General features: G+C 42.8%; 1 protein-coding gene across 7 annotated transcripts in view; it reads left to right on the forward strand.

The window, feature by feature from the left end:
* LOC133589561 (pituitary adenylate cyclase-activating polypeptide type I receptor-like) overlaps positions 1–19,449 on the forward strand; it is a 135,374-nt gene that overhangs the window by 18,627 nt on the left and 97,298 nt on the right. For all 7 annotated transcript variants that reach the window (XM_061942034.2, XM_061942019.2, XM_061942050.2 and 4 more), the window contains exon 3: positions 8,212–8,399. In XM_061942034.2, coding sequence (XP_061798018.1) covers positions 8,212–8,399 — 188 coding nt within the window. The remainder of the gene's footprint in view (positions 1–8,211; positions 8,400–19,449) is intronic.

The raw sequence follows: 19,449 nt of genomic DNA on the forward strand, positions 1-19,449 counted from the left end.
CCTCTGTCTTTTCTCGTTTCTCCTCCTCTTCTTTTCTCTTTTTTCTTCCCTGGGCACCTGACAGTTTTGGCCGTTTTGACATCTTGTGTTGATTTTTTGATGTGGTGACGTCCAAAAAGAGTCATGATACGGGAAGGGAGGGGGCGCACCGTGCGGGGGTAGGGGGTAGGGGGGGCGGGGGGTAGGGGGCGTAATGTTGTAACAAATAATATTTCTATTAAATAGGCTTTACTTTGCATTTTAATTAACGTGGGATTATTTTTTGTATTTAGAAATAATAGTACCAACTTTTTTTTTTCTTTTTTTTTTCTCCGACATTTGTGGCACTGGCGTGGCGCACCCTGATGGACGACGCCCTTAGCATTTGCCTATACGGCCTATGCCACGGGCCGGCCCTGTGGACGATGCAAGGCATTAGTGAGGTTATAAAGCTTTTGCCTGTTAAAGAAAGGAGACTGATCCAATGCAGCACAGACATTCGCGTGCCACGCTGTCACGACCCAGACGCACACCAGTGCGCAATCATATGGGAGCCGCGCTGAGCGCACCTCCAAGCGCGTCTCGCTGCCGGCGACGGCCGGGTATGGGCCCGACGCTCCAGCGCCATCCATTTTCAGGGCTAGTTGATTCGGCAGGTGGGTTGTTACACACTCCTTAGCGGGTTCCGACTTCCATGGCCACCGTCCTGCTGTCTATATCAACCAGGGTGAGCCTCATCCCTTTCGTGAGCGCACTGGGCGCGGAGTGACCCCTGTTACGCGCCCCCCGGCAACAGGGGTGGCGGGCAGGTAAGCTGCGCGGGCGGAGCGCGCGGAGTGACCCCTGTTACGAGCCCCCGGCCACGGGGGTGGCGGGCAGGTAAGCTGCTTACCTGCTGCGCGTGACGCCGGCCGCGGCGAAGGCGGACGAGGCGCGGGGTGTCGGTGAGGTGGGCGCGGTGGTGACCCTGGACGTGCGTCGGGCCCTTCTCGCGGATCGCCTCAGCTACGGCTCCCGGTGGGGCCCTCTCGGGGGAAGGGGCCTCGGTCCCGGATCCCGGCGAGGCGTCCCTTTTCCGCTCCGTAAAAGTGTCCATCTCTTTTTTTTTTTTTCTTCTGTTGTGGCATATGCTGCAGGTGCCTGCTCGTTTTTCGTATGTGGGTAACAACATTTAACTATGTATATATATTTCCCAATTGGTTTAACTGCCACCCACCTGAATCTATTTAAAATCAAATTTTTTTTTATTTCAACCGCCCGACCCGACCCGACCCGCTGATAAAATCTAATTTTTTTAAATTCCATCCGCCCGATCCGCGGATAATCCGCGGACTCCGCGGTTGTGCCCGCAAACCGCGCATCTCTAGCGCGCACAATGGCGGAGAACAAACTATGAAAAAACAAAAAAGACTATAAACATGCAACAAAAACTTACTTTGGCATGGGACATGAAGCAGGATCTTAGAGGATGAAGAGTGTGCAGAAGCATAAATGTGGAGCTGTCACCAGAAAGACAAACTGAAAACAATGAACTTAAATACTACAGACATGATTAACGAAAACAGGTGCGTGACTCAAAACGTGAAACAGGTGCGTGACGTGACAGGTGAAAACTAATGGGTTGCTGTGGTGACAAAACACAAGTGCACAAAAAGTCCAAAAACCAAAACGAACATGACCAAAACAAAAACATGATCACACAGACATGACATCTTCAAGTGCCTCCTTATTGTGCATCTTGAAACAATTTTTCAGAGAGTCCTGTATTTCAGCTGAAGTTATTTGTGGATTTTTCTTTGCATCTTCAACAATTTTCCTGGCTGTTGTGGCTGAAATCTTTGCTGGTCTACCTGAATCCCTCATTGTCCACTTCTTAATCAGCGTTTCAACTCTGCTGATTGGCATTCTCGATTCCTTGGATATCTTTTTATACCCCTTTCCTGTTTTATGCAGTTCAATGACCTTTTCTCGCAGATCCTTTGACAATTATTTTGCCTTCCCCATGACTCAGAATCAGTGACGTGCGGTGAGGTTGATGGCTGGTGAGGCACTGACTTCATCACAGTCACATTTACAAACATATGAACCCTAAAGAGTATCTTATTCACCATTTGATTGGCAGCAGTTAACGGGTTATGTTTAAAAGCTCATACCAGCATTCTTCCCTGCTTGGCACTCAGCATCAAGAATTGGAATTGGGGGTTAAATCACCAAAAATGATTCCCAGGCGTGGCGCCGCTGCTGCCCACTGCTCCCCTCACCTCCCAGGGGGTGATCAAGGGGATGGGTCAAATGCAGAGGACAAATTTCACCACACCTAGTGTGTGTGTGACAATCATTGCTACTTTAACTTAACTTTAACTTTACACATACAAACTGTAGCACACAAAAAAGCACATTTAATAAAAAAACGTTATTATGGTCTTACCTTTGACTTAGAAATTAAGTCCATGCGCCGCAACTAAAGCCCTCACTTCAACTTTCCACGTGCAAGATTGAATCTATTTAAAAAAGTGTAACCGAGGGTTTATAAATGTGGCCTATACTGTATGAAACTACAAAATAACAAACACGGAGGCTCCAGTTTACACGAGGACCACTTTATTTACCTTCTTTCAAAAACCTCCGCTCCACTCCCAACGTGTCAAAATTCCGCTCTTAGCGCCTTCAAAATAAGAGCTCAAGGCATATACTGTATAACAGCGCATAACAGGAACTTAACATCGCAAAGAGGAAAGCCCGTAAAAATAGGTTACAAAAGTTACTGAATAAGAAGCCAAAAAGTGCAAAAACAATAATGTTCGTGTTGGAGGAGTTGTGAATTAGGTACACCTGCGGTCTGCAGGTGTACCTAATGTTGTGACCGTGCAGTCATTCACAACTCCTCCAACACCAACATTATTGTTTTTGCACTTTTTGGCTTCTTATGAAATAACTTTTTTAAATAGATTCAATCTTGCACGTGGAAAGTTTAAGTGTGGGCTTTAGTTGATATAACACTCCCGCCAGGGGGTGCCGTGCATTCTACGGCGGGGGTGCAGGAGGCGAGCCTCAGCCAGTGTGTCTTTTGCACATAAATATGAAACATATTTTAAATAATTGCAGCCATTTTTTCTTTTTTTACATATTTTACATCTTTGTTCAAATGTATTATTATTGTTATTGTTGTTATTAAAAATATTTGTTAGAAAATAAATATGGTTAGTTTTATTTTTTAATTAAATTTCTATTTAGTATTTTACTCATCTTACATACATAAATAAGGTTGAATGTTTATAAATACATGAATATACATGAATAAATCTAATTACACTTTAAAACAGCAATTCCTTCTAGGAAAGGGGGGTTGGGGGATGCTGGAGCCTATCCCAGCTGCACATGGGCAGAAGGCGGTGTACACCCTGGACAAGTCGCCACCTCATCACAGGGCCAACACAGATAGACGGACAACATAAAACTGAAAATGATTGTATTTAAAAAATAAAAATTACATTGGTAGGGATTTTTGTTATTATAAATATGTTGCTTGGATGGCAGCATATGTTGTTCCAAAAGCTGTATGTACCTTTCAGCATTAATGGTGCCTTCACAGATGTGTAAGTTACCCATGTCTTGGCCACTAATACACCCCCATACCATCACACATGCTGCCTTTTACACTTTGCGTCTATAACAATCCGGATGGTTCTTGTCCTCTTTGGTCCGGAGGACACGACGTCCACAGTTTCCAAAAACAATTTGAAATGTGGACTCGTCAGACCACAGAACACTTTTCCACTTTGTATCAGTCCATCTTAGATGAGCTCAGGCCCAGCGAAGACGACGGCGTTTCTGGGTGTTGTTGATAAACGGTTTTTGCCTTGCATAGGAGAGTTTTAACTTGCACTTACAGATGTAGCGACCAACTGTAGTTACTGACAGTGGGTTTCTGAAGTGTTCCTGAGCATGTGGTGATATCCTTTACACACTGATGTCGCTTGTTGATGTAGTACAGCCTGAGGGATGGAAGGTCACGGGCTTAGCTGCTTACGTGCAGTGATTTCTCCAGATTCTCTGAACCCTTTGATGATATTACGAAGCGTAGATGTTTAAATCCCTAAATTCCTTGCAATAGCTGGTTGAGAAATGTTGTTCTTAAACTGTTCAACAATTTGCTCACGCATTTGTTGACAAAGTGGTGACCCTCGCCCCATCCTTGTTTGTGAATGACTGAGCATTTCATGGAATCTACTTTTATACCCAAACATGGCACCCACCTGTTCCCAATTAGCCTGCACACCTGTGGGATGTTCCAAATAAGTGTTTGATGAGCATTCCTCAACTTTATCAGTATTTATTGCCACCTTTCCCAACTTCTTTGTCATGTGTTGCTGGCATCAAATTCTAAAGTTAATGATTATTTGCAAAAAAAAAAAAAAAGTTTATGAGTTTGAACATCAAATATGTTGTCTTTGTAGCATATTCAACTGAATATTGTCATGTCTGTGTGATCAGGTTTTATTTTTGGACTTTTTGTGCACTTTTGTTTTGTTTTGTCACCATAGTTACCCATTAGTTTCACCTGTCATGTCACGCACCTGTTGTTAATCATGTCCATAGTATTTAAGTTCATTAATTTTCTGTTGTTTGTCCTGACGACCTCACCCCCGCATTAATGCTCCTGCACACTCTCCACACCCTGATGACCCTTGCTACTCTTTTTCTCATGCCGGTTCCATGCCAAGTAAGTTTTTGTTTATTAAGCCACAGTTAGTGTTTTGTTTAATAGTTCATAGTTTCTGCCAATGTGCAAGTTTTGTGTTTATAGTCTAGTTTTGTACCTCCGCCCCTGTGCGCGCTTTTCGTTTATTCCTTTTTTGATAGTTTAAATAAATCATGTCTTCACCTTCACGCCATGTCTGGTTCAAATGTTCATTTGCACCACGGGAGAACAAACCACGTCATAGTCCAAGTCTTGATGAATATGGCTTGAAAAGGATTTGCAAATCATTGTATTCCGTTTATATTTACATCTACCGTATTTTCCGCACCATAAGGCGCCCTGGGTTATAAGCCGCGCCTTCAATGAACGGCATATTTCAAAACTTTGTCCACCTATAAGCCGTTCCGTGTTATAAGCCGCATCTAACTGCGCTAAAGGAATGTCAAAAAAACAGTCAGTCAAACTTTAATAATATATTAAAAACCAGCGTGATGTGGGCGCGCATGGAGTCGTATATCAACATGGACGGAGCTGCGTGAAAAAAGCCACCCGGCCTCTTCGCGTAAACTTAAACTTACCTTAACCACTCGCTCATCTTTTCTTCATCCATCCCTTCGAGTTAGCTTTTATGATGACGCCGGCTGGAAAGGTCTCTTTTGGCAAGGTCTTCCTTTTGAATATCACCATGGGTGGAAGTTTCTGGCCATTAGCATGGCAAGCTAGAACCACAGTGAAGGATGACTTCTCATTCCCTGTGGTGCGAATATTCACCGTACGTGCTCCCGTTGTATCCACAGTGCGGTTCACAGGAATATCAAAAGTCAGTGGAACCTCGTCCATGTTGATAATGTTCTCTGGCCGGATCTTTTTTTCAGCTATATTGCTTTTACAATATGCACGGAAAGTAGCCAGCTTTTCTTGAAAGTCTTTAGGCAGTTGCTGTGAAATAGTAGTCCGTGTGCGGATGGAGAGATTGCGTCTTTTCATGAACCGGAAACCTGTCGCTTAGTAGGAGCCATTTTGTGGTCTTTACAGATGTAAACACACAAAGGAAATGAAACGTAATATCCGCGCGCTTCTTCTTCTTCTACGGGGGCGGGTGGTTGCTTACAGTAGAAGAAGAAGCGCTTCCTGTTCTATGGGGGCGGGTGCTTACCTTGGCGGTTGCTTGGCGTAGAAGAAGAAGCACTTCCTCTTCTACGGGGAAAAAAGATGGCGGCTGTTTACCGTAGTTGCGAGACCGAAACTTTATGAAAATGAATCTTAATATTAATCCATATATAAAGCGCACCGGGTTATAAGCCGCACTGTCAGCTTTTGAGTAAATTTGTGGTTTTTAGGTGCGGCTAATAGTGCGGAAAATACGGTAACACAATTTCCCAACTCATATGGAAACGGGGTTTGTACATGTATTGTAAAAAAAAAAAAAATCTTATTTTTTTATTCAAAATACATTTGAAAATGAACAAAGATGTAAAGTATGTAAAAATATTTATAATAATAAAAATCACTGCAAATTTAATACAACAATTTTCCGTTTTATTAACGGTTTCCGGTATATTTATTCTAGTGATGGGTCCGGCAACACCGATGCATCGGCGCATGCGTCGAGCTCATAGAGCAAAACCCTGTGTCGGTGCGCGTACCGCTTTTAGAAAGTCACGTGACCGATCATGAGCTGTTTTGGTCACGTGACCGATACGCCAACTGTGTCGCACTGACGCCTCCTCTGTGCCCTGTGAGCGGCTCTTTTCTGGAATACGTCAGAAAAACTTTTTTTTTTTTTTTTTTAATAAAAATGTGTAAAAAAATAAAATTAAAACAATTCCCAGTCCACAATCATCCACAACACGTTCTCTTAGATTTCCATGTTATGATACATGTTCACATTATTTATTGACTGTATCTAAAAAAGATAAAAAGATATTTTTATTTAAATGAAGATATGAAATAATCCTAAATGAAATACAATGACTTGGTTTATATTATTGTATATACTAGGGCAGGGGTCACCAACGCGGTGCCCGCGGTCACCAGGTAGCCCGTAAGGACCAGATCAGTCGCCCGCTGGCCTGTTCTAAAAATAGCTCAAAGAGCAGCACTTACCAGTGAGCTGCCTCTATTTTTTAAATTGTATTTATTTACTAGCAAGCTGGTCTCGCTTTGCTCGACATTTTTAATTCTAAAAGAGACAAAACTCAAATAGAATTTGAAAATCCAAGAAAATATTTTAAAGACTTGGTCTTCACTTGGAATAAGCGGTAGAAAATGGATGGATGGATGGGTCTTCACTTGTTTAAATAAATTCATTTATTTTTGACTTTGCTTCTTATTACTTTTAGAAATACAATTTTAGAGAAAAAATACAACCTTAAAAATGATTTTAGGATTTTTAAACAAATAAACCTTTTTACCTTTTAAATTTCTTCCTCTTCTTTCCTGACAATTTAAATCAATGTTCAAGTAATTTTTTTAATTTTTTTTATTGTAAAGAATAATAAATATTTTAGCTTCTGGTTTTTTGACGAAGAATATTTGTGAAATATTTCTTCAAACTTGCTATGATTAAAATTCAAAAAAATTATTCTGGCAAATCTAGAAAATCTGTAGAATCAAATTTAAATCTTATTTCAAAGTATTTTGAATTTCTTTTAAAATTTTTGTTCTGGAAAATCTAGAAGAAATACTGATTTGTCTTTGTTAGAAATATAGCTTGGTCCAATTTGTTAAATATTCTAACAAAGTGCAGATTGGATTTTAACCAATTCAAAACATGTCATCAAAATTCTAAAATGTATCTTAATCAGGAAAAATTACTAATGATGTTCCATAAATTATTTTTTAAATTTTTTCAAAAAGATTCAAATTAGCTAGTTTTTCTCTTCTTTTTTGTCGGTTGAATTTTGAATTTTAAAGAGTCGAAATTAAAGATAAACTATGTTTCATTTTTTGTGTGTTTTCTCCTCTTTTAAACCGTTCAATTAAGTGTTTTTTTCATCATTTATTCTCTACAAAAAACCTTCCGTAAAAGGAAAAAAAAAATGTACGACGGAATGACAGACAGAAATACCCATTTTTTTTATATATATAAATTTATTTATTTAGCTATTCTTGTTTAAATCACACTTACGTGTAACTTACAAATGACAATATATTTATTTATTTAAGTGATAGCCCTTCGCATTAATCAGTACCCAAGAAGTAGTTTTTGGTTTCAAAAAGGTTGGTGACCCCTGTACTAGGGCATCAAATCAGTGTCAGTAGAGTCGGTCCATAGGTTGCCTGTAGGGATTTTTAATGTCCAGCAGATGTCAGTATTTAGTGACACAGTATCGACACAGTATCAATACAGTTTTGCAATGTGTCGAAACGCTTCATGACGCCTCATCGACCCATCACTAATTTATTCATGTACTGTGCTTCTCTAAAATGAGAAAGAACTGCTTCTTTCACTTTATTGTCATCCCACCCCCACCTTCTTCCCTCCTCCTCCTCCTCCTCCTCCTCCTCCTCCTCCTCTCGTTCCTCAGCAGCAGCAGTCGACGCGTCGTCTTTGCAGCAGCATCAGCAGCACAGACGACACCTGTCACTTTTCTTCTGGAAACCACACATATTTCATATTTCTTGTCTTGCAAGAAAAGGAGGAGGAGGCGACGATCTTCACCCCCACATGGCTTCGTCCTGTGCACAATTTGGCGGTCGGGAGCGTTACGCATCGGTAAGTTCCTCTCCTTTTCGCCCCCCCCCCCAGCGTGTCGTCACCCCTGTCGGCTGCATGAAGAAGAAGATGAAGTAAGATGAATTATGACCAGAAATATCTCAGATGATTTCCATGTGAGTGAAGGTGTTTTTGCTGCAGTGTTCATGTGTTCATGTGCTCATGTGCAAGCATTCAGCAGCAACAACAAAATGTTTTTATTTCTTCATCGAACACCAAATGATTGGCAAACTGCTGCTGTTGTGAGGACATGTGTTCCATGTTAAAATGTCAATCAAACAATAGCAGCTTCTTTGTTTTGAAGACTTTCTTTTTCCAACCAAGTGAGTCACGTCTGTCGTGCGTGCAACCCCACACCCTCGTTCTTCTTCTGCAATACCAAATGATGGGGGGGGGGGGGGGGGGGGGGCTGCAAACAATAGCAGTGGCATTAAAGGTTGGAGACACAGCATGTTTCCTATTTTCCTCCCTCATGGCCAATTCCAATCTTTTCATGGGCAGCATGTATGTGGGTTCATATTCTTTAACTCCCCCCCCCTCCATCTCCTGACTTATGACTTAGTAAAACATCTGAGAGATGCTACAGAGGTAATTGGATTGGCTACGAGAGAGAGATGGGGGGTGGAATTTGTCAGCATGTGCATGGATTAGCTCAAGAGTGAGATGCAGTGTGTGTGTGTGTGTGTGTGTGTGTGTGTGTGTGTGTGTGTGTGCGCGCGTGTGCTGGTACTGGCAAGTGTGTGTTTGCGCACGCAGTGATTCACTGGCGTTTTAGGAAGCCGTGTGGATGAGTAAGACTCAAAAGAAGAGGCAGGGTGGAGGCGATTTATTTATTTATTTATTTCATTTTTTTCCCTCTCATTTTGCAAAATGTTGTTCTGTGCTGTTTGAATCCAAAAGCTCATTTTTTGTTTGCTCGGAGAGAGTCTGCTGTTTTTTTGTGCGGCGAGATGATAACAAATGTCACCCAAAAAAAAAACAGAGATTACACTGGATCAAAGTAGATTAAAAGTAGTACATTAATTGCATTTAAAAAAAAAACAAATCACAAAATTAAATAATTTTAGTGATTTTTTTTTTTGATTTTTTTTTACAGTGATGTTGCACATAGCAGTTTCCATGGCAACGGTTGTCAAATGATGAGAAAGAAGACCAACGGCTGTATGTTGTACAAACCCCGTTTCCATATGAGTTTGGAGATTGTGTTAGATGCAGGCCCGGCCCTAACCAATCTGGCGCCCTAGGCAAGATTTTAGGTGGCGCACCCCCCCACATCGGCAGTGAAGTGTATATACCGTATTTTCCGCACCATTAGCCGCACCTAAAAACCACAAATTTACTCAAAAGCTGACAGTGCGGCTTATAACCCGGTGCGCTTTATATATGGATAAATATTAAGATTCATTTTCATAAAGTTTCGTTCTCGCAACTTCGGTAAACAGCCGCCATCTTTTTTCCCGGTAGAGCAGGAAGCGCTTCTTCTTCTACGCAAGCAACCGCCAAGGTAAGCACCCGCCCCCATAGAACAGGAAGCGCTTCTTCTTCTACTGTAAGCAACCACCCGCCCCCAGAAGAAGAAGAAGCGCGCGGTGCATGCTGGGATATGTGACGTTACATTTCCATTTGTGTGTTTATGTAAAGACCCCAAAATGGCTCCTATTAAGTGTGTTGTCTGTCTAATTATAAATAATGCAGACGAGGCGTGTTAACTGAGTTCTCAACGTTTACTCACAGCGTGCTCATAACCACATTCTAACTGCCAGCATACAACAACGCTTCTCAGGGCTACCGCGCATGCTCGTAACTATCGTTGCATGCTGGGTAGTGTAGTTGTTATATTTGCTAGCTCATAACATCACATTGAGAGACACGCTTACGCGCTTAATTCAATACTCGCCGTCATTCCGGGTGGATTGACAAAAGACCTCCAGCCGCTAGATATTGGTGTCAACAGGGCATTCGAAGCTAGACTGCTAACTGCGTGGGAACAATGGATGACAGAAGGCGAACACACATTCACTAAGACAGGGAGACAGCGCCAGACGACGCCAACATCTGCCAGTGGATCGTAAATGCCTGGGCAGATATTTCGGTCACAACTGTGGTCCGAGCTTTCCGGAAGGCAGGATTCACAGAACTGCTGGATAACAGTGACACTGACTCCGATGACTTCGACGAGACGGAACCGGCCATTTTGGATCTCACATTTGCCCAACTTTTCACTTCGGACACCGAAGACGAAGGATTTACGAATGAAGAATAACTTCAGAAAGTGAGCGCTATGTTTATTTTGTGTGTTGTGACATTAACGTTCGAGCAACATTATGTTGCTATTGCTCTGCACTATTTTGAATTTTACTATGTTTGTGATTGCACATTTGCGTACATTTTGGGAGTGAACAGAGTTGTTAGAACGCTGGTTTTCAATATATTATTAAAGTTTGACTGACCTATCTGACTGTTTTTTTGACATTCCCTTTAGCGCAGCGTAGGCGCGGCTTATAGTCCGGGGAGGCTTATTGGTGGACAAAGTTATGAAATATGCCATTCATTGAAGGTGCGGCTAAAAATCCGGTGCGCCTTATAGTGCGGAAAATACGGTACTCACAAGAACCCGAATAGCTTTGTCTTTGACCTTTTTTTTTTTTACTTACAACTATACCTAATATATAAAGGGGTGGAAAAGTGACGATTACCTGCAGGGCAAACATTAGCTAACCAGAAGGCAATAACAATGTAAACAAAAAACACCTGCTTAAAAGATCTAATACAAACATTTATTTGCACGTACAACACTTAGAACTTTTAGCATATCAGTATGTGGAATTAAATGATGGAATGGATTAAGTAAAGAAGTTAAAAATTGTACTGATATGATCCAGTTTAAGAGGTTGTTCAAAATAATAGTGCTTACAGAGTACAAAGAAGAAGAATTATGAGAAATACTTTCAACCTTATTGAAAATAAGATATTCTTCATCTCAGTATGTTAATACTGACTGAATTAATTAATTAATTACATATTACAAAACTGTTGTATACTAATTCATAGATGTTATTTTATTATATAAAAAGGTCAGTAAATGATTCTATATATTTGTAAACGCTTTGAAGTGGGAAAGGGGTAGGATTAAATAAGCTTTGCTTCTTCCTACTCCTTTTCGGGCATGATGTCAAATGAAATGATGTGAAATTGTGTGATGTATTATGATGTAAGTGTGTTCATGTTCCAAATAAACTAAAGAAAGAAAGAAATGTCCCTGAGGAATGTAAGGTGGGAGTACTGTAATTACCTAACGTTACATTATTATTTTCCATAACAATTTAGCCCCCTCCACAATATTAACCCAACGTTAAAACAGAACTAGCTATTTATTGATTAGCAATTGCCGAATCATGTAACATTAGCTTAATGCTAAAAAGCCAGGTTACTATCACATTCTGTAACAGACAAATAAGTTCATGTAGGCTAACGTTACCTACCTGCTACCTCTGTCTTTTCTCGTTTCTCCTCCTCTTCTTTTCTCTTTTTTCTTCCCTGGGCACCTGACAGTTTTGGCCGTTTTGACATCTTGTGTTGATTTTTTGATGTGGTGACGTCCAAAAAGAGTCATGATACGGGAAGGGAGGGGGTGGCGTAATGTTGTAACAAATAATATTTCTATTATATAGGCTTTACTTTGCATTTTAATTAACGTGGGATTATTTTTTGTATTTAGAAATAATAGTACCAACTTTTTTTTTTTTTCCTCCAACATTTGTGGCACTGGCGTGGCGCCCCCTGATGGACGACGCCCTTAGCATTTGCCTATACGGCCTATGCCACGGGCCGGCCCTGGTTAGATGTAAATATAAACGGAATACAATGATTTGCAAATTATTTTCAAGCCATATTCAGTTGAATATGCTACAAAGACAACATATTTGATGTTCAAACTCATAAACTTTTTTTTTTTTTTTTTGCAAATAATCATTAACTTTAGAATTTGATGGCAGCAACACGTGACAAAGAAGTTGGGAAAGGTGGCAATAAATACTGATAAAGTTGAGGAATGCTCATCAAACACTTATTTGGAACATCCCACAGGTGTGCGGGCTAATTGGGAACAGGTGGGTGCCATGATTGGGTATAAAAACAGCTTCCCAAAAAATCTTTCACAAGAAAGGATGGGGCGAGGTACACCCCTTTGTCCACAACTGCGTGAGCAAATAGTCGAACAGTTTAAGAACAACGTTTCTCAAAGTGCAATTGCAAGAAATTTGGGGATTTCAACATCTACGCTCCATAATATCATCAAAAGGTTCAGAGAATCTGGAGAAATCACTCCACGTAAGCGGCATGGCCGGAAACCAACATTGAATGACCGTGACCTTCCATCCCTCAGACGGCACTGTATCAAAAAGCGACATCAATCTCTAAAAGGATATCACCACATGGGCTCAGGAACACTTCAGAAAACCACTGTCACTAAATACAGTTGGTCGCTACGTCTGTAAGTGCAAGTTAAAGCTCTACTATGCAAAGCCAAAGCCATTTATCAACAACACCCAGAAACGCCGCCGGCTTTTCTGGGCCCGAGATCATCTAAGATGGACTCATGCAAAGTGGAAAAGTGTTCTGCGGTCTGACGAGTCCACATTTCAAATTGTTTTTGGAAATATTCGACATCGTGTCATCCGGACCAAAGAGGAAGCGAACCATCCAGACTGTTATCGACGCAAAGTGTAAAAGGCAGCATGTGTGATGGTATGGGGGTGCATTAGTGCCCAAGACATGGGTAACTTATGTCACGTTCAGACACTGAGGACATCTATTAAACAAGACAAAAGGCAAGGAATCAAACAGAGACAGAATTCAATTTGGACTCAAATGAGGAGAGACGGCGTCGACCTGTAACCTCTTACAGTGTCTTAGCACGCTCTGACGAAGAAGGTTTTCGTCTCCTCCTTTATTCAGATGTTCAATGTTCACGCACCAACACATGTCACAGCAGGAATGGGAAGTATGTAAAACAGTCATTGTTTTCGGTCACATTGAAGACCAAGAAGAGGATGTCTCGGGCTTGGGCTCTTCCTGCATCCAGCTGGGGCAGGTGTTGGAGGACAATGGATAACCCCTCCCGTCTCCTGACCACAGCGACTTCAAGAGGGCAGCGGGTCGTAAATAGCGTTGACCTCGGTTACCAAATAGTTGGAAGAGAGTTTGTGAAATACTTCAAAGAGAGTTCGTTTAACACTTCAAAGAGAGTTCCTCTGGAAGTTGAGCAGATCCTGCCATCTGTCCGTGTTGAAATCACAGTGGAGTTTCACGAGCCTTCTTCCTCTTGTTAGGCCTCGAAAGACAGCCTTCATCTTCTTATCAGGAACATAATGTAATACAACGTTTCTTTTGTGATAACTTACAAACAATTATTCCAACAACTTACACATCTGTGAAGGCACCATTAATGCTGAAAGGTACATACAGGTTTTGGAGCAACATATGCTGCCATCTAAGCGCCGTCTTTTTCATGGACGCCCCTGCTTATTTCAGCAAGACAATGCCAAGCCACATTCAGCACGTGTTACAACAGCGTGGCTTCGTAAAAAAAAAAGAGTGCAGGTACTTTCCTGGCCCGTCTGCAGTCCAGACCTGTCTCCCATCGAAAATGTGTGGCGCATTATGAAGCGTAAAATACGACAGCGGAGACCCCGGACTGTTGAACGACTGAAGCTCTACATAAAACTAGAATGGGAAAGAATTCCACTTTCCAAGTTTCAACAATTAGTTTCCTCAGTTCCCAATCGTTTATTGAGTGTTGTTAAAAGGAAAGGCCATGTAACACCGTGGTGAACATGCCCTTTCCCAACTACTTTGGCATGTGTTGCAGCCATGAAATTCTAAGTTAATTATTATTTGCAAAAAATAAATAAAGTTTATGAGTTTGAACATCAAATATGTTGTCTTTGTAGCATATTCAATTGAATATGGCTTGAAAAGGATTTGCAAATCATTGTATTCCGTTTATATTTACATCTAACACAATTTCCCAACTCATATGGAAACGGGGTTTGTACTTTTTCTTGTCTTAAAGTGTGTTTTCAGGTTGAACATGATGATTGACACGCCTCCAAATCCAAAATAGTACAGTAACCGAACAATATGTGTGGAAGTCAGTACCTGAGGAGGTTCAACTGCTCACAACTTACAAGGCCTTCACAAAAAAATAGAAATTTTTGATGCTAAGATAAATGTTTTGTTGTGATGTCATATTATATTTGTTATATATCGTATATGTATTTTGTTTTCTTCTTCTTTGAAATTGTAATTTTACTGCCTTTTTTTACATCATGGCCAGGGGTGTCATGATCCGTGGTCCGGATCAAGTTTTGCCTTTTCTGTTTGTTTTGGACTCCTTTAGTTCCTGTTTGTGCACCTCCTGAGTTTGTTTTATCACCATGGTTACTTATGATTTTCACCTGCCTCTGTTCGGGACACTCACCTGTTTGTAATCAAGAGACACTATTTAAGCCTGCCTTTGCCGGTCACTCGTCCCGGCTTCTTTATTTGCTTCATGCTCGCGTAACAGAGGTCATTTATGATCTCAATTGCTTACTGTCTTACTACTCCTCTTAATTTAATGTCATTTTATTTTAATGTCATCTTATCTAATTTATTACATTTACCCATTATGTAATGTGACTCTTTATTTTGCAAATTTTATCATTCTAAGTTTAGTACTGTAATTTCCTATATTTTTTATGGTCACTGAACGTCACATGTCCCAACAGACTGGGCTACAGCCGGGAAGTCTGCTGGGACATGTGACGTTCAGTGACCATAAAAAATATAGGAAATTACAGTACTAAACTTAGAATCATAAAATTTGCAAAATAAAGAGTCACATTACATAATGTGTAAATGTAATAAATTAGATAAGATGACATTAAAATAAAATGACATTAAATTAAGAGGAGTAGTAAGACAGTAAGCAATTGAGATCATAAATTACCTAATTTTTGCTTGTTCCCTGGCCTATGCTAAGTTTAGTTTCGAGTGCGATTGGCACCTTGTTCCGTCGGTTGGTTTTTCTGTTTTTGTACCTATTTGAGGTGTTTTTTGAGAATTAAATGATGTTCCTACCTGCAAGTCCTGTCCAGAGTCGTCCGTTTACATCCCGGGAAAACGAACCGCGCAGTAAGCCGCAACCACACCGTGACGAGAGGCCTACAGATGAAAACTAGCCTTCTGGCTAATTCTTTTTTTAACCATGTGTTTTGTGAAATTGCACTGTCCCCTTTGAAATAAACTCATCTTAATCCTAATATAGTAGTAGTTAAATAGTAGGGTTGAACTGTGTGATGACAATAAATGATAATAGAGCATATGTTCCGTACCTCTATTGTCGAGGCGGCCGATTGGAGCTGTGGCCGCAAGGTAGTTGGTGCCTGTCGTGGCGGTAATCCTAGAACCCGTTGGTGGACGCCGGCGGTGAGGGATGCCGTCAGGCTGAAGAAGGAGTCCTATCGGGTTCTTTTGGCTCATGGGACTCCTGAGGCAGCGGACAGGTACCGACAGGCCAAGCGGTGTGCGGCTTCAGCGGTCGCGGAGGCAAAAACTCGGACATGGGAGGAGTTCGGGGAGGCCATGGAAAAAGACTTCCGGACGGCTTCGAAGCAATTCTGGACCACCATCCGCCGCCTCAGGAAGGGGAAGCAGTGCAGTGTCAACACCGTGTATGGTGGGGATGGTGTTCTGCTGACCTCGACTGCGGATGTTGTGGATCGGTGGAGGGAGTACTTCGAAGACATCCTCAATCCTACCAACACATCTTCCTATAAGGAAGCAGTGCCTGGGGAATCTGTGGTGGGCTCTCCTATTTCTGGGGCTGAGGTTGCCGAGGTAGTTAAAAAGCTCCTCGGTGGCAAGGCCCCGGGGGTGGATGAGATCCGCCCGGAGTTCCTTAAGGCTCTGGATGTTGTGGGGCTGTCTTGGTTGACAAGACTCTGCAACATCGCGTGGACATCGGGGGCGGTACCTCTGGATTGGCAGACCGGGGTGGTGGTTCCTCTCTTTAAGAAGGGGAACCGGAGGGTGTGTTCCAACTATCGTGGGATCACACTCCTCAGCCTTCCCGGTAAGGTCTATTCAGGTGTACTGGAGAGGAGGCTACGCCGGATAGTCGAACCTCGGATTCAGGAGGAACAGTGTGGTTTTCGTCCTGGTCGTGGAACTGTGGACCAGCTCTATACTCTCGGCAGGGTCCTTGAGGGTGCATGGGAGTTTGCCCAACCAGTCTACATGTGCTTTGTGGACTTGGAGAAGGCATTCGACCGTGTACCCCGGGAAGTCCTGTGGGGAGTGCTCAGAGAGTATGGGGTAACGGACTGTCTTATTGTGGCAGTTCGCTCCCTGTATGATCAGTGTCAGAGCTTGGTCCGCATTGCCGGCAGTAAGTCGGACACGTTTCCAGTGAGGGTTGGACTCCGCCAAGGCTGCCCTTTGTCACCGATTCTGTTCATAACCTTTATGGACAGAATTTCTAGGCGCAGTCAGGGCGTTGAGGGGATCTGGTTTGGTGGCTGCAGGATTAGGTCACTGCTATTTGCAGATGATGTGGTCCTGATGGCTTCCTCCGGCCAAGATCTTCAGCTCTCACTGGATCGGTTCGCAGCCGAGTGTGAAGCGACTGGGATGAGAATCAGCACCTCCAAGTCCGAGTCCATGGTTCTCTCCCGGAAAAGGGTGGAGTGCCATCTCCGGGTTGGGGAGGAGATCTTGCCCCAAGTGGAGGAGTTCAAGTACCTCGGAGTCTTGTTCACGAGTGGGGGAAGAGTGGATCGTGAGATCGACAGGCGGATCGGTGCGGCGTCTTCAGTAATGCGGACGCTGTATCGATCCGTTGTGGTGAAGAAGGAGCTGAGCCGGAAGGCAAAGCTCTCGATTTACCGGTCGATCTACGTTCCCATCCTCACCTATGGTCATGAGCTTTGGGTCATGACCGAAAGGACAAGATCACGGGTACAAGCGGCCGAAATGAGTTTCCTCCGCCGAGTGGCGAGTCTCTCCCTTAGAGATAGTGTGAGAAGCTCTGTCATCCGGGGGGAGCTCAAAGTAAAGCCGCTGCTCCTCCACATCGAGAGGAGCCAGATGAGGTGGTTCGGGCATCTGCTCAGGATGCCACCCGAACGCCTCCCTAGGAAGGTGTTTCGGGCACGTCCGACCGGTAGGAGGCCACGGGGAAGACCCAGGACACGCTGGGAAGACTATCTCTCCCGGCTGGCCTGGGAACGCCTCGGGATCCCCCGGGAGGAGCTGGACGAAGTGGCTGGGGAGAGGGAAGTCTGGGCTTCCCTGCTTAAGCTGCTGCCCCCGCGACCCGACCTCGGATAAGCGGAAGAAGATGGATGGATGGATGGATGCTACGTCTTACCAAGGATGTGTGTAAAAGTTGAATTAATTGATACATTTTAGAGTTAAAAAAACGTGATTGACTGGTTGAAAAGGAGTGCACTACTTGTCTCAATCAATCAATCAATTCCTTTATTGTCATTGTCATAATAACACTTAAGTCATACATGTCAACGAGATTTTGTTTGAGCTTTGTCCAGCGGCATAGAAACTGCATTGAAGTGCAGGTTGACAATAGTTTACAGTTTAGCATTGTTAGGAAGATGGCGATAAGAGGGACGTGGGGGTAGGAACAGTCAGATGTCTGATGGGTGTTGCGTTGATGTTGCAGCAATGCAATGTCCAGAGCACAATTATTGAGGTGGTGAAGAGTGAGGTAATAAGATGGTCCTGGTGCGAATCCATCTATACCTCCTTCCAGAGGGTAGCAGGTTGAAGAGGCCATGTGCTGGGTGGTATATCTGTCCTTCAGGATGTTGTGTACTCGCTTTAGGCAGCGAGTTGTGTACATGGCACTCATCTCTGGGAGTATGGCAACCAGTAGAAGCCATGTTTAGTTCCCTGAAGACAAGATCAGGGCAACAGGAGTTCAGAACATTCAGATCAGGGCCGGCCCGTGGCATAGGCCGTATAGGCAAATGCTAAGGGCGCCGTCCATCAGGGGGCGCCACGCCAGTGCCACAAATGTTGGAGAAAAAAAAAAAAAAGTTGGTACTATTATTTCTGAATACAAAAAATAATCCCACGTTAATTAAAATACAAAGTAAAGCCTATTTAATAGAAATATTATTTGTTACAACATTACGCCCCCCCCAAAATAGCCCCCCCCCCCCCCCCACCCACCCCACCCCCCCACCCCCGCACGGTGCGCCCCCTCCCTTCCCGTATTATGACTCTTTTTGGACGTCACCACATCAAAAAATCAACACAAGATGTCAAAACGGCCAAAACTGTCAGGTGTCCAGGGAAGAAAAAAGAGAAAAGAAGAGGAGGAGAAACGAGAAAAAGACCGAGGTAGCAGGTAGGTAACGTTAGCCTACATGAAATGATTTGTCTGTTACAGAATGTGATAGTAACCTGGCTTTTTAGCATTAAGCTAATGTTACATGATTCGGCAATTGCTAATCAATAAATAGCTAGTTCTGTTTTAACGTCGGGTTAATATTGTGGAGGGGGCTAAATTGTTATGGAAAATAATAATGTAACGTTAGGTAATTACAGTCCTCCCACCTTACATTCCTCAGGGACATTTGTATTAGATCTTTTAAGCAGGTGTTTTTTGTTTACATTGTTATTGCCTTCTGGTTAGCTAATGTTTGCCCTGCAGGTAATAGTCACTTTTCCACCCCTTTATATATTAGGTATAGTTGTAAGTAAAAAAAAAAAGGTCAAAGACAAAGCTATTCGGTTTCTTGTGAGTATATACACTTCACATGTGGGGGGGGGCACCTAAAATCTTGCCTAGGGCGCCAGATTGGTTAGGGCCGGGCCTGATTCAGATACACAATGAAACTATGTGAATGTTGTCAAATATCCAGGCCTAAGTCTTCTTAAACATATACTTCCATCCATCCATTTTCTACCGCTTGTCCCTTTTGGGGTCGCGGGGGGTCGCTGGAGCCTATCTCAGCTGCATTCGGGCGGAAGGCCGTAAACATAT

This window comes from Nerophis lumbriciformis, linkage group LG03 (genome assembly GCF_033978685.3).
Source record: "Nerophis lumbriciformis linkage group LG03, RoL_Nlum_v2.1, whole genome shotgun sequence".
Classification (NCBI taxonomy): domain Eukaryota; kingdom Metazoa; phylum Chordata; class Actinopteri; order Syngnathiformes; family Syngnathidae; genus Nerophis; species Nerophis lumbriciformis.